Source organism: Hemitrygon akajei, chromosome 2, assembly GCF_048418815.1.
Source record: "Hemitrygon akajei chromosome 2, sHemAka1.3, whole genome shotgun sequence".
NCBI classification, from domain to species: domain Eukaryota; kingdom Metazoa; phylum Chordata; class Chondrichthyes; order Myliobatiformes; family Dasyatidae; genus Hemitrygon; species Hemitrygon akajei.
In genome coordinates, this window is record NC_133125.1 from 53,904,493 (window position 1) to 53,919,498 (window position 15,006).

Below are 15,006 nucleotides of genomic sequence, written 5' to 3' on the forward strand. Positions count from 1 at the left end.
CTTATCCAGGATTGGATTCTGTGGAAGCTGTGTGATCGTCCTCTTTGAATTATGCATGCTGCGGGTATGGAAAGCTGGTGTGCCTCTGTGCGATTGGAAATAACTTCTCTTACCTGATAATCACAGGCACACGTCAAGGACTGTGCTTCACCTACCATTCTGCACGTTACTGTAAAACTAGGCAAAGCTCAGACACCAGCTATAAATTTGCTGTTGAAACCACAGCTGCTGGTAGAATCTCAGTTAGGGGGTGTACAGGGGTGAGATGGAGCAGCTGGTTGAGTGGGGTCACAACAACCTTGCACTCAATGACAGAAAGAGCAAGGAACTGATTGTGGATTTCAGGACAAGGAAGTCGGAAGAACACGAGAATCCTCAATGGGTGAAAAAGGTCAGCAGTTTCAGCATAGAATGTTACAGCACAGTACAGGCCCTTCAGCCCATAATGTTCAGAAAAACCTTTACCCTACTCCAAGGCCTAATTCTTTCCGCCCACATAGGCCTTCATTTTTCTATCACCCATGTGTCCAAGAGTCGTAAATGTCTGTAATGTCCCCACCTCCACCTGACAGCATAAAAACTGACCTCCCCCCCCAGACTTGCCTCCTGTCACCTTAAAATGTCTGTCCAGAATTCCATGCAAGTATTCCCTAAATAATCTGCACATTTCCATCATACATTCCCCACTTTGTCCCATTACATCTGTTCGCAATTCACACTCCCAAGTTCCAGTCTAATTGCATCACGATGTCCCCATATCGTCTATTCCCAAGGGAAAGGTCAGGGAGTTGTGGTCACCGTCTCTGATATAGTCACCCAGAGAGATCTGACACCTGACCAGGTTCACTCTTTCCTGCCAGGCCATTCTGGATCTGGTTAGCAAATTTCTACAGGTGCACAGTGGACAGCGTTCTGACTGGTTGTATGGAGGCTTCAACGCACAGCATCGAAAGAGGCTGCAGAGTCACAGACTCAGCCACCTCTGTTGTGATCACACACCTCCCTACCAAAGAGGAAATCTTCAAAAGGTGCTGCCTCAAGAAAGCAGCATCCACCCTTAAGGAGCCTCACCACTCAAGAAATGCCCTCTTCTCATTGCTACCATCTGCAAGGTACAGGAGCCTGAAGACCCACACTCAACATTTTAACAACTAACACACCACCATCACATTTCTAAACAGTCTATGAGCACCATCTCCCCATTTCTGTTCTGCACTGTTTTAAAATGGTAACTCACTGTATTTTTGTCTTCACTACTGCCACAGAACAACAGATTTTACAGTGTCAGTGATAATAAACCCGATTCTCATTTACAAACTTGGCCATCCCAACTGTACCCCTCACCCTGCTATTTTGAAGGACTTGTATTTGTTTCTCCAACACTTGCATATTTTCCTGGACATCTACCCCACTCAGCAGTGTTTTGGGGAGGGGGCGAGCACCTTCACTTTGCTGCCAGCTTTATTCCCATTGCAACATTCATGGGACTGTTCAATCCTCAGTTTCTGGTCTACACCTTCAGCTCTTCATGAAGTCCCATACGAAGGACTGAAGGAACTGCCCTAAAACAGCAAGGATTGACCTTTAACCCCTTCCACAATCTGGGAATGGGAAACATTTCTGGCAGGCTAAGCAGCTGCTCACTTGTGAAGTGCATGGAGAATCATTGCCTGCAAAATGATGATTCATTTGATGTACAAGGGAAAGCCTCCATTTGTCTTTATCAATTCTTTAGCCATTGCCCTTAGGTTGCCGGCATCCTAATTTTTCAAGTGTCATTATAATCCTCAGCAACTTCAAATAATCAGCCTTTCTTTATACCGACAATCACGTGGGAATGTAGTTAATTGAGCAAGTGAACTTTTATTTACATGCTAACTAGTGGTCTGAGTTAAGTACTCGTTATTTGCAACCAGCACCTAAACAGTCAAAGGGAACGAAGATGGCCTAATTTATCTACAGCAATTGTATTCCGCAACAAAGAATTGCCCAGGGAGTGGGTTGTGTCCGAGGGTCTGTTTGTACAGAGTACAAAATGTTAACGTGAAGGTCATTAATGATTTTTGGCAAATCTAAAAGGTAGTTCTTACTTTAAGTGCCATTTCACGTGAAATGGGAATTCAGGGGAAAACGCCAGCATGAAGTTTATGCACAGGCCATGCTTCAATAAAAATCCCTGGAGGAAGTGCGGCACTGAGAGTTACCATTGGACGGTTAATTCAATTCGCTGACCGATCGCTTTCAGAGGCGGGTCTGCGGTTCAAGGCATCAAATAACAGAAGCAGGAATCGAGTCCAGCACGGTAACCTTCACTGTGTAGGGTTTGCTACACCACAAGTGGGACACTAGACTAGAATGGCATGTTCCGCCTCCCTGCCTGTACTGACCCATATTTCACAAATATTCACTCCAGCCAAGAAATCTAAGGCCTCAACCCTTTTATTTCAAGAGACAGTCGCGACGCGTTTGAAGCTACAATTACAAGGTCAAAAGTGAGGCAAGCCTCAAGTTCAGGGCAAATACTTAAAAGTTTAACGCTCCAATTGTTATCAAAAAGCAAACCATGCACAAAGCAAAACGAGACCTCACGCGTTTACATTAACTACACTCAGAAGTTGCTGAAAGGGCAGGTGGAGGGGCAAACCAGTGAAGAGGTTTCATTTACTCCCTTGCACCTTACTGCGAAGAAAGACCTGAATGTCATCAATGGCACACCGACATCAAGTCCACTGTAGCAACTTCAACATGTGCACTGGTTCATTCACGTCTTATACCTGCGACTAATTAGGAACCCAATCTATTCATTGGACATTGCAAAGCTGGCGAGGGCTTGCATCATACCGCTCAGGTTAGGGAGCAGGCACACCTCATGGATTTGCACAGCGGCCTGATTTGCATTATAGTAAACACAAAGTACACTGCAGATGTTGTGGTCAAAGGAACATGAACAACAAGCCGGAGAAACTCAGCAGGTCAGGCAGCATCCGTGGAAACGAACAGTCAACGTTTCAGGCCAAGACCCTTCGTCAGGACAGGACTGACGATGACCAGATCTAGTAGATTCAGCTCAATACTCACGACACACTTCTGGACTTTCATCTGATCCATCCGCACAGTCAGCTTCCCCATCACATTTCCGCTTTCCAGGCAAACAACGTCCATCACGGCATGTGAACTCAGAACTTGCACAGGTTTTATTACCTAAGAAAATAGAATCCAGATTAGTACAGGACCCTGGGAGGATTAAACGTGTAAGTGTTATTTAAGCAACTGGATTATGCCAAAGTCACCTGTTTGTACACAAGGAACTCTATGGAAGTTTGGTAAAAACCTAGGTTTTCTACATCCTTAGAAACATTTAATTTTCGACCAAATTTTATTCATTGGATTAAATTACTTTATTTATTTCCCTCCGCTCGGGTCCTTATTAATCTTCAGAATTCTAAACCCTATAAACTCCAACGTGGAACTAGACAAGGTTGTCCTTTGAGCCCTCTGCTTTTTGATTTGGCATTAGAGCCCTCAGCAATTGCTTTTCCAGAGTCTAAAGAGATTACTGGTATTTTAAGGAGAGGTACCATTCATAAAGTGTCCCCTCAACCCACCTTTCTCCATCCTGGCACGTTCTCCCTTCCTATCCAGACTTGATGGGTCTCAGCCTGAAACATCAATTGTTTATTCATTTCCATAGATGCTGATCCTCCAGTATTTTATGTGTTGCTTTAGATCGCCAACATCTACAGAAATTTCCGTGCTTGCAAGTCTACAACAAATTGTTCTTATACCTTACATATAGCAAAACCAAAGTAAAACACAAATACTGTCATCTTTTAATCTAAACACAGTATTGCAAGTGGAGACTGAAAGCCTGTTGTTGTTGTTCAACAGCTGATTCAGGTGTTCTCCCAATGTTGCTGTTGTTTCCCTGCACACATTATTATTTCATTATTAACACTATACAATAATTTTCACCATTAAGTACATGTGTGATGTACAAGTGTCAGACAACGACTACTTACTGGTGGCATGCAAATTCAGAGTTGTGCATGGGGATCTCAAGCCATCTCATTATATATTCCAAAATCCAAAAAATAAAATTAAGTCCGAAACACTTTAGGCCCCAGGCATTTCAGAGATAATAGGTACTCAACCTATACTTCCTAACCAGAGACGTTTCTTGGCTGGTCCTTTCCATGTCGCTCACTTTCACGTGGTCCGCCCAAAACCTCCTTACCTCCAAGTTTCATGACATATTATATTGGTTATTTGTGCAAGACCAGGGTGAGCTACCTCAACAACTATTGCTCACATCTACTGTGATGAAGCACTTTGAGGGATTGTGATGGCTCAAATTTACTACCTGAGCAAGGACCTGGAGCTGCTGTCATTTTCCTGCCACCACAACAGATCTATAGCAGACAAAAATCTGACTTGTGTAAGGAGTTTCTCCTTCTATGTTACAGCTGAGGCTAAGAAATTGGCTTCTTTATTACGTCAAAATTAAAAATGCTTCTTTGTTATGTTAACTGGTGAGAGAGCTTTCTCTCGCAGCTTGTTTGGGTTGTATTACTGATAAGGAGAATTGTATTCATTTGTTAACCAATTGGGATAGCTGTTAGTCTTTCTTGTGGTCTCTGTGAGCTAGTGTTGCGTGAGCTTTTGGGGGGGAATGCGTGGGGGGTTTAGACAGAGAAGGCGCGATGCTGTAAGCTGGGCGACAGAACGGACACTGAGCGGGAGTCCGAGGCCCAGTGTTTTCGGCGAGGACAGATTCGTGTGGAGCGTCTGGTCGACCACTGTTGTTGGTCCCAGGCGGCCGGTCGAGGAGCTCTGAGGGGATTGAATGGTGCCAAGAAGACTTCGTTAACTGAGCTCCAATGGTTGTGCACGAAGTGGTTGAACTTTGATAAGTTTGGCGCCTTTTACGTTTTCCTTTTATATTGTATCTCTATTAAGTACATAGTTCCAGTAAGATATATAAAGTCTAATCATTTAATCGCATATGGTGTACTGTCTGTTATTTGGTGTGGTGGGGACATCACACAGCATCTACACAAGCTGATTACCCAGTTTGGAGAGACCGAAGGCTGCTCCCCCTAGACGGAAGCGAGCTGAGTGAGCCTGAGGCTTACCGGGGACTACACTGTGGGGGCTTATCCAGGATTGGATTCTGTGGAAGCTGTGTGATCGCCCTCTTTGTATTATGCATGCTGCGGGTATGGAAAGCTGGTGTGCCTCTGTGCGATTGGAAATAACTTCTCTTCCCGGATAATCACAGGTACACGTCAAGGACTGTGCTTCACCTACCATTCTGCACGTTACTGTAAAGCCAGGCAAAGCTCAGACACCAGCTATAAATTTGCTGTTGACACCACCCCTGCTGGCAGAATCTCAGTTAGGGGGTATACAGGGGTTAAATGGGGCAGCTGATTGAGTGAGGTCACAACAACCTTGCACTCAATGACAGTAAGAGCAAGGAACTGATTGTGGATTTCAGGACAAGGAAGTCGGAAGAACACGAGAATCCTCAATGGGTGAAAAAGGTCAGCAGCTTCAGCATAGAATGTTACAGCACAGTACAGGCCCTTCAGCCCATAATGTTCTGCCAAACCTTTACCCTACTCCAAGGTCTAATTCTTTCCTCCCACATAGGCATTCATTGTTCTATCACCCATGTGTCCAAGAGTCGTAAATGTCTGTAATGTCCCCACCTCCACCTGACAGCATCAAAACTGACCTCCGCCTCAGACTTGCCTCCTGTCACCTTAAAATGTCTGTCCAGAATTCCATGCAAGATTCCCTAAATAACGTGGACATTTCCATCATGCATTTCCCCTTTTCTCCCAGTGCATTTGTTCCCAATTCACACTCCCAAGTTCCTCTCTAACTGCTTCACGATGTCCCCATTTTGTCTATTCCTATTCCTACACCAAAGGTCAGGGCTTTGTGGTCACTGTCTCTGATATAGTCACCCAGAGAGATCTGACACCTGACCAGGTTCACTGTCTTGTGCCAGGCCATTCTGGATCTGGTTAGCAAATTTCTACAGGTGCACAGTGGACAGCGTTCTGACTGGTTGTATGGAGGCTTCAACGCACAGCATCGAAAGAGGCTGCAGAGAGTCACAAGCTCAGCCAGCTCCGTTATGATCACACACCTCCCTACCAAAGAGGAAATCTTCAAAAGGTGCTGCCTCAAGAAGGCAGCATCCACCCTTAAGGAGCCTCACCACTCAAGAACTGCCCTCTTCTCATTGCTACCATCTGCAAGGTACAGGAGCCTGAAGACCCACACTCAACATTTTAACAGCTAACACACCACCATCAGATTTCTAAAGAGTCCATTAACACCATCTCCCCATTTCTGTTCTGCACTGTTTTTAAAATGGTAACTCACTGTATTTTTGTCTTCACTACTGTCACAAAACAACAAATTTTACAGTGTCAGTGACAATAAACCTGATTCTCATTTATAAACTTGGCCATCCCAACTGTACCCCCCACCCTGCTATTTTGAAGGACTTGTATTTGTTTCTCCAACACTTGCATATTTTCCTGGTCATCTACCCCACTCAGCAGTGTTTTGGGGAGGGGGCGAGCACCTTCACTTTGCTGCCAGCTTTATTCCCATTGCAACATTCATGGGATTGTTCAATCCTCAGTTTCTGGTCTACACCTTCAGCTCTTCATGAAGTCCCATACGAAGGACTGAAGGAACTGCCCGAAAGCAGCAAGGATTGACCTTTAACCCCTTCCACAATCTGGGAATGGGAAACATTTCTGGCAGGCTAAGCAGCTGCTCACTTGTGAAGTGCATGGAGAATCATTGCCTGCAAAATGATGAATCATTTGATGTACAAGGGAAAGCCTCCATTTGTCTTTATTAATTCTTTAGCCATTGCCCTTAGGTTGCCGGCATCCTAATTTTTCAAGTGTCATTATAATCCTCAGCAACTTCAAATAATCAGCCTTTCTTTATACCGACAATCACGTGGGAATATAGTTAATTGAGCAAGTGAACTTTTATTTACATGCTAACTAGTGGTCTGAGTTAAGTACTCGTTATTTGCAAACGGCACCGAAACAGTCAAAGGGAACGAAGATGGCCTAATTTACCTACAGAAATTGTATTCCGCAACAAAGAATTGCCCAGGGAGCGGGTTGTGTCCGAGGGTCTGTTTGTACAGAGTGCAAAAATATTAACGTGAAGGTCATTAATGATTTTTGGCAAATCTAAAAGGTAGTTCTTACTTTAAGTGCCATTTCACGTGAAATGGGAATTCAGGGGAAAACGCCAGCATGACGTTTATGCACAGGCCATGCTTCAATAAAAATCCCTGGAGGAAGTGCGGCACCGAGAGTTACCATTGGACGGTTAGTACAATTCGCTGACCAATCACTTTCCAAGACGGGTCTGCGGTTCAAGGCATCAAATAACAGAAGCAGGAATCAAGACCAACACGGTAACATTCACGGTGTAGCGGTTTGCTACATCATAAGTGGGACACTAGACTAGAATGGCATGTTCCGCCTCCCAGCCTGTACTGACCCATATTTCACAAATATTCACTCCAGCCAAGAAATCTAAGGCCTCAACCCTTTTACTTCAAGAGACAGTCGCGACGCGTTTGAAGCTACAATTACAAGGTCAAAAGTGAGACAAGCCTCAAGTTCAGGGCAAATACTTAAAAGTTTAACGCTCCAATTGAGCCATCTATTGTTATCAAAAAGCAAACCATGCACAAAGCAAAACGAGACCCCACACGTTTACATTAACTACACTCAGAAGTTGCTGAAAGGGCAGGTGGAGGGGCAAACCAGTGAAGAGGTTTCATTTACTCCCTTGCGCCTTACTGCGAAGAAAGACCTGAATGTCATCAATGGCACACCGACATCAAGTCCACTGTCGCAACTTCAACATGTGCACTGGTTCATTCACGTCTTATACCTGCGACTAATTAGGAACCCAATCTATTCATTGGACGTGGCAAAGCTGGCGAGGGCTTGCATCATACCGCTCAGGTTAGGGAGCAGGCACACCTCATGGATTTGCACAGCAGCCTGATTTGCATTACAGTAAACACAAAGTACACTGCAGATGTTGTGGTCAAAGGAACATGAACAACAAGCCGGAGAAACTCAGCAGGTCGGGCAGAATCCGCGGAAACGACGAGTCAACGTTTTATGCTGAGACTCTTCGTCAGGACAGGACTGACGAAGGGTCTCGGCCCGAAACGTTGACTATTCGTTTCCGCGGATGTTGCCTTACCAGCTGAGTCCCTCCAGCTTGTTGTGCTTGTTGATTTGCAGTATAATGGCCCAGAAAATACATGCTGCTAACGGTCACATTACCAACTAATCTAATTTTAAACACCCATAATGATAGAAGTGTACAAGCATTGCCAACATTTAATTTTTTGGCAATAATCTATCCTGTTCCAATTGAGAATCCCCAAATGTATTAGAACTGAGTTTCATGAAACAACTTAGAGCAGAAACACTAACCCAAGTAGTTGAAATTCCAGACCTCATAATCCAGAGTTGACTATGACTACATCCCCAGATCTAGTAGATTCAGCTCAATACTCACGACACACTTCTGGACTTTCATCTGATCCATCTGCACAGTCAGCATCCCCATCACATTGCCACCTTCCAGGCAAACAACGTCCATCACGGCATGTGAACTGAGAACTTCCACAGGTTTTATTACCTAAGAAAATAGAATCCAGATTAGTACAAGACCCTGGGAGGATTAAACGTGTAAGTGTTCTTTAAGCAACTGGATTATGCCAAAGTCGCCTGTTTGTACACAAGGAACTCTATGGAAGTTTGGTAAAAACCTAGGTTTTCTACATCCTTAAAAAAATTTAATTTTCGGCCAAATTTTATTCATTGGATTAAATTACTTTATTTATTTCCCTCTGCTCAGGTCCTTATTAATCTTCAGAATTCTAAACCCTATAAACTCCAACGTGGAACTAGACAAGGTTGTCCTTTGAGCCCTCTGCTTTCTGATTTGGCATTAGAGCCCTTAGTAATTGCTTTTCCAGAGTCTAAAGAGATTACTGGTATTTGAAGGAGAGGTACCATTCATAAAGTGTCCCCTCAACCCACCATTTTCCATCCTGGCACGTTCTCCCTTCCTATCCAGACTTGATGGGTCTCAGCCTGAAACATCAATTGTTTATTCATTTCCATAGATGCTGATCCTCCAGTATTTTATGTGTTGCTTTAGATCGCCAACATCTACAGAAATTTCCGTGCTTGCAAGTCTACAACTAATTGGTCTTATACCTTACATATAGCAAAACCAAAGTAAAACACATATACTGTCATCTTTTCATCTAAACACAGTATTGCAAGTGGAGACTGAAAGCCTGTTGTTGTTGTTCAACAGCTGATTCAGGTGTTCTCCCAATGTTGCTGTTGTTTCCCTGCACACATTATAATTTCATTACTAAGAGTATACAATAATTTTCACCATTAAGTACATGTGTGATGTACAAGTGTCAGACAACGACTACTTACTGGTGGCATGCAAATTCAGAGTTGTGCATGGGGATCTCAAGCCATCTCATTATATATTCCAAAATCCAAAAAATAAAATTAAGTCCAAAACACTTTAGGCCCCAGGCATTTCAGAGATAATAGGTACTCAACCTATACTTCCTAACCAGAGACGTTTCTTGGCTGGTCCTTTCCATGTCGCTCACTTTCACGTGGTCCGCCCAAAACCTCCTTACCTCCAAGTTTCATGACATATTATATTGGTTATTTGTGCAAGACCAGGGTGAGCTACCTCAACAACTATTGCTCACATCTACTGTGATGAAGCACTTTGAGGGATTGTGATGGCTCAAATTTACTACCTGAGCAAGGACCTGGAGCTGCTGTCATTTTCCTGCCACCACAACAGATCTATAGCAGACAAAAATCTGACTTGTGTAAGGAGTTTCTCCTTCTATGTTACTGCTGAGGCTAAGAAATTGGCTTCTTTGTTACATCAAAATTAAAAATGCTTCTTTGTTATGTTAACTGGTGAGAGAGCTTTCTCTCGCAGCTTGTTTGGGTTGTATTACTGATAAGGAGAATTGTATTCATTTGTTAACCAATTGGGATAGCTGTTAGTCTTTCTTGTGGTCTCTGTGTGCTAGTGTTGCGTGAGCTTTTGGGGGGGGAAGGCGTGGGGGGTTTAGACAGAGATGGCGCGATGCTGTAAGCTGGGCGACAGAACAGACACTGAGCGGGAGTCCGTGGCCCAGTGTTTTCGGCGAGGACAGATTCGTGTGGAGCGTCTGGTCGACCACAGTTGTTGGTCCCAGGCGGCGGGTCGAGGAGGTCTGAGGGAATTGAATGGTGCCAAGAAGACTTCGTTAACTGAGCTCTAATGGTTGTGCACGAAGTGGTTGAACTTTGATAAGTTTGGCGCCTTTTACATTTTCCTTTTATATTGTATCTCTATTAAGTACATAGTTCCAGTAAGATATATAAAGTCTAATCAATTAATCGCATATGGTGTACTGTCTGTTATTTGGTGTGGTGGGGACATCACACAGCATCTACACAAGCTGATTACCCAGTTTGGAGAGGCCGAAGGCTGCTCCCCCTAGACGGAAGCGAGCTGAGTGAGCCTGAGGCTTACCGGGGACTACACTGTGGGGGCTTATCCAGGATTGGATTCTGTGGAAGCTGTGTGATCGCCCTCTTTGAATTATGCATGCTGCGGGTATGGAAAGCTGGTGTGCCTCTGAGCGATTGGAAATAACTTCTCTTCCCGGATAATCACAGGTACACGTCAAGGACTGTGCTTCACCTACCATTCTGCATGTTACTGTAAAGCCAGGCAAAGCTCAGACACCAGCTATAAATTTGCTGTTGACACCACCCCTGCTGGCAGAATCTCAGTTAGGGGGTATACAGGGGTTAAATGGGGCAGCTGATTGAGTGAGGTCACAACAACCTTGCACTCAATGACAGTAAGAGCAAGGAACTGATTGTGGATTTCAGGACAAGGAAGTCGGAAGAACACGAGAATCCTCAATGGGTGAAAAAGGTCAGCAGCTTCAGCATAGAATGTTACAGCACAGTACAGGCCCTTCAGCCCATAATGTTCTGCCAAACCTTTACCCTACTCCAAGGTCTAATTCTTTCCTCCCACATAGGCATTCATTGTTCTATCACCCATGTGTCCGAGTTGTAAATGTCTGTAATGTCCCCACCTCCACCTGACAGCATCAAAACTGACCTCCCCACCAGACTTGCCTCCTGTCACCTTAAAATGTCTGTCCAGAATTCCATGCAAGATTCCGTAAATAACCTGGACATTTCCATCATGCATTTCCCCCCTTTGTCCCAGTACATTTGTTCCCAATTCACACTCCCAAGTTCCTCTCTAATTGCATCACGATGTCCCCATATTGTCTATTCCTATTCCTACGCCAAAGGTCAGGGCTTTGTGGTCACTGTCTCTGATATAGTCACCCAGAGAGATCTGACACCTGACCAGGTTCACTGTCTCGTGCCAGGCCATTCTGGATCTGGTTAGCAAATTTCTACAGGTGCACAGTGGACAGCGTTCTGACTGGTTGTATGGAGGCTTCAACGCACAGCATCGAAAGAGGCTGCAGAGAGTCACAAGCTCAGCCAGCTCCGTTATGATCACACACCTCCCTACCAAAGAGGAAATCTTCAAAAGGTGCTGCCTCAAGAAGGCGGCATCCACCCTTAAGGAGCCTCACCACTCAAGAACTGCCCTCTTCTCATTGCTACCATCTGCAAGGTACAGGAGCCTGAAGACCCACACTCAACATTTTAACAGCTAACACAACACCATCAGATTTCTAAAGAGTCCATGAACACCATCTCCCCATTTCTGTTCTGCACTGTTTTTAAAATGGTAACTCAGTTTTTTTGTCTTCACTACTGCCACAGAACAACAGATTTTACAGTGTCAGTGATAATAAACCTGATTCTCATTTACAAACTTGGCCATCCCAACTGTACCCCTTCACCCTGCTATTTTGAAGGACTTGTATAGGTTCTCCAACACTTGCATATTTTCCTGGTCATCTACCCCACTCAGCAGGGTTTTGGGGAGGGGGCGAGCACCTTCACTTTGCTGCCAGCTTTATTCCCATTGCAACATTCATGGGATTGTTCAATCCTCAGTTTCTGGTCTACACCTTCAGCTCTTCATGAAGTCCCATATGAAGGACTGAAGGAACTGCCCTAAAGCAGCAAGGATTGACCTTTAACCCCTTCCACAATCTGGGAATGGGAAACATTTCTGGCAGGCTAAGCAGCTGCTCACTTGTGAAGTGCATGGAGAATCATTGCCTGCAAAATGATGATTCATTTGATGTACAAGGGAAAGCCTCCATTTGTCTTTATCAATTCTTTAGCCATTGCCCTTAGGTTGCCGGCATCCTAATTTTTCAAGTGTCATTATAATCCTCAGCAACTTCAAATAATCAGCCTTTCTTTATACCGACAATCACGTGGGAATGTAGTTAACTGAGCAAGTGAACTTTTATTTACATGCTAACTAGTGGTCTGAGTTAAGTACTCGTTATTTGCAAACGGCACCGAAACAGTCAAAGGGAACGAAGATGGCCTAATTTACCTACAGCAATTGTATTCCGCAACAAAGAATTGCCCAGGGAGCGGGTTGTGTCCGAGGGTCTGTTTGTACACACTGCAAAAATGTTAACGTGAAGGTCATTAATGATTTTTGGCAAATCTAAAAGGTAGTTCTTACTTTAAGTGCCATTTCACGTGAAATGGGAATTCAGGGGAAAACGCCAGCATGAAGTTTATGCACAGGCCATGCTTCAATAAAAATCCCTGGAGGAAGTGCGGCACCGAGAGTTACCGTTGGACGGTTAGTACAATTCGCTGACCAATCACTTTCAGAGGTGGGTCTGCGGTTCAAGGCATCAAATAACAGAAGCAGGAATCGAGTCCAACACGGTAACCTTCACTGTGTAGCGGTTTGCTACACCATAAGTGGGACACTAGACTAGAATGGCATGTTCCGCCTCCCAGCCTGTACTGACCCATATTTCACAAATATTCACTCCAGCCAAGAAATCTAAGGCCTCAACCCTTTTATTTCAAGAGACAGTCGCGACGCGTTTGAAGCTACAATTACAAGGTCAAAAGTGAGGCAAGCCTCAAGTTCAGGGAAAATACTTAAAAGTTTAACGCTCCAATTGAGCCATCTATTGTTATCAAAAAGCAAACCATGCACAAAGCAAAACGAGACCCCACGCGTTTACATTAACTACACTCAGAAGTTGCTGAAAGGGCAGGTGGAGGGGCAAACCAGTGAAGGGGTTTCATTTACTCCCTTGCGCCTTACTGCGAAGAAAGACCTGAATGTCATCAATGGCACACCGACATCAAGTCCACTGTCGCATCTTCAACATGTGCACTGGTTCATTCACGTCTTATACCTGCGACTAATTAGGAACCCAATCTATTCATTGGACGTGGCAAAGCTGGCGAGGGCTTGCATCATACCCCTCAGGTTAGGGAGCAGGCACACCTCATGGATTTGCACAGCAGCCTGATTTGCATTACAGTAAACACAAAGTACACTGCAGATGTTGTGGTCAAAGGAACATGAACAACAAGCCGGAGAAACTCAGCAGGTCAGGCAGCATCCGTGGAAACGAACAGTCAACGTTTCGGGACGAGAACCTTCGTCAGGACAGGACTGACGAAGGGTCTCGGCCCGAAACGTTAACTATTCGTTTCCGCGGATGTTGCCTTACCAGCTGAGTCCCTCCAGCTTGTTGTGTTTGTTGATTTGCAGTATAATGGCCCAGAAAATACATGCTGCTAACGGTCACATTACCAACTAATCTAATTTTAAACACCCATAATGATAGAAGTGTACAAGCATTGCCAACATTTAATTTTTTGGCAATAATCTATCCTGTTCCAATTGAGAATCCCCAAATGTATTAGAACTGAGTTTCATGAAACAACTTAGAGCAGAAACACTAACCCAAGTAGTTGAAATTCCAGACCTCATAATCCAGAGTTGACTATGACTACATCCCCAGATCTAGTAGATTCAGCTCAATACTCACGACACACTTCTGGACTTTCATCTGATCCATCTGCACAGTCAGCATCCCCATCACATTGCCACCTTCCAGGCACACAACGTCCATCACGGCATGTGAACTGAGAACTTCCACAGGTTTTATTACCTAAGAAAATAGAATCCAGATTAGTACAAGACCCTGGGAGGATTAAACGTGTAAGTGCTCTTTAAGCAACTGGATTATGCCAAAGTCGCCTGTTTGTACACAAGGAACTCTATGGAAGTTTGGTAAAAACCTGGGTTTTCTACATACTTAAAAAAATTTAATTTTCGGCCAAATTTTATTCATTGGATTAAATTACTTTATTTATTTCCCTCCGCTCAGGTCCTTATTAATCTTCAGAATTCTAAACCCTATAAACTCCAACGTGGAACTAGACAAGGTTGTCCTTTGAGCTCTCTGCTTTCTGATTTGGCATTAGAGCCCTTAGCAATTGCTTTTCCAGAGTCTAAAGAGATTACTGGTATTTGAAGGAGAGGTACCATTCATAAAGTGTCCCCTCAACCCACCATTTTCCATCCTGGCACGTTCTCCCTTCCTATCCAGACTTGATGGGTCTCAGCCTGAAACATCAATTGTTTATTCATTTCCATAGATGCTGTTCCTCCAGTATTTTATGTGTTGCTTTAGATCGCCAACATCTACAGAATTCGGTGTTGACACCACCCCTGCTGGCAGAATCTCAGTTAGGGGGTGTACAGGGGTTAAATGGAGCAGCTGATTGAGTGGTGTCACAACAACCTTGCACTCATTGACAGAAAGAGCAAGGAACTGATTGTGGATTTCAGGACAAGGAAGTCGGAAGAACACGAGAATCCTCAATGGGTGAAAAAGGTCAGCAGCTTCAGCATAGAATGTTACAGCACAGTACAGGCCCTTCAGCCCATAAT

General features: G+C 44.3%; 1 protein-coding gene across 1 annotated transcript in view; it reads right to left on the bottom strand.

Annotated features, from left to right (window-relative positions):
• The window catches only part of LOC140720674 (uncharacterized), a 189,719-nt gene that overhangs the window by 107,569 nt on the left and 67,144 nt on the right, over window positions 1-15,006 (bottom strand). The window contains 3 exon segments of the mRNA XM_073035523.1: window positions 3,079-3,201; window positions 8,590-8,712; window positions 14,099-14,221. Coding sequence (XP_072891624.1) covers window positions 3,079-3,201; window positions 8,590-8,712; window positions 14,099-14,221 — 369 coding nt within the window.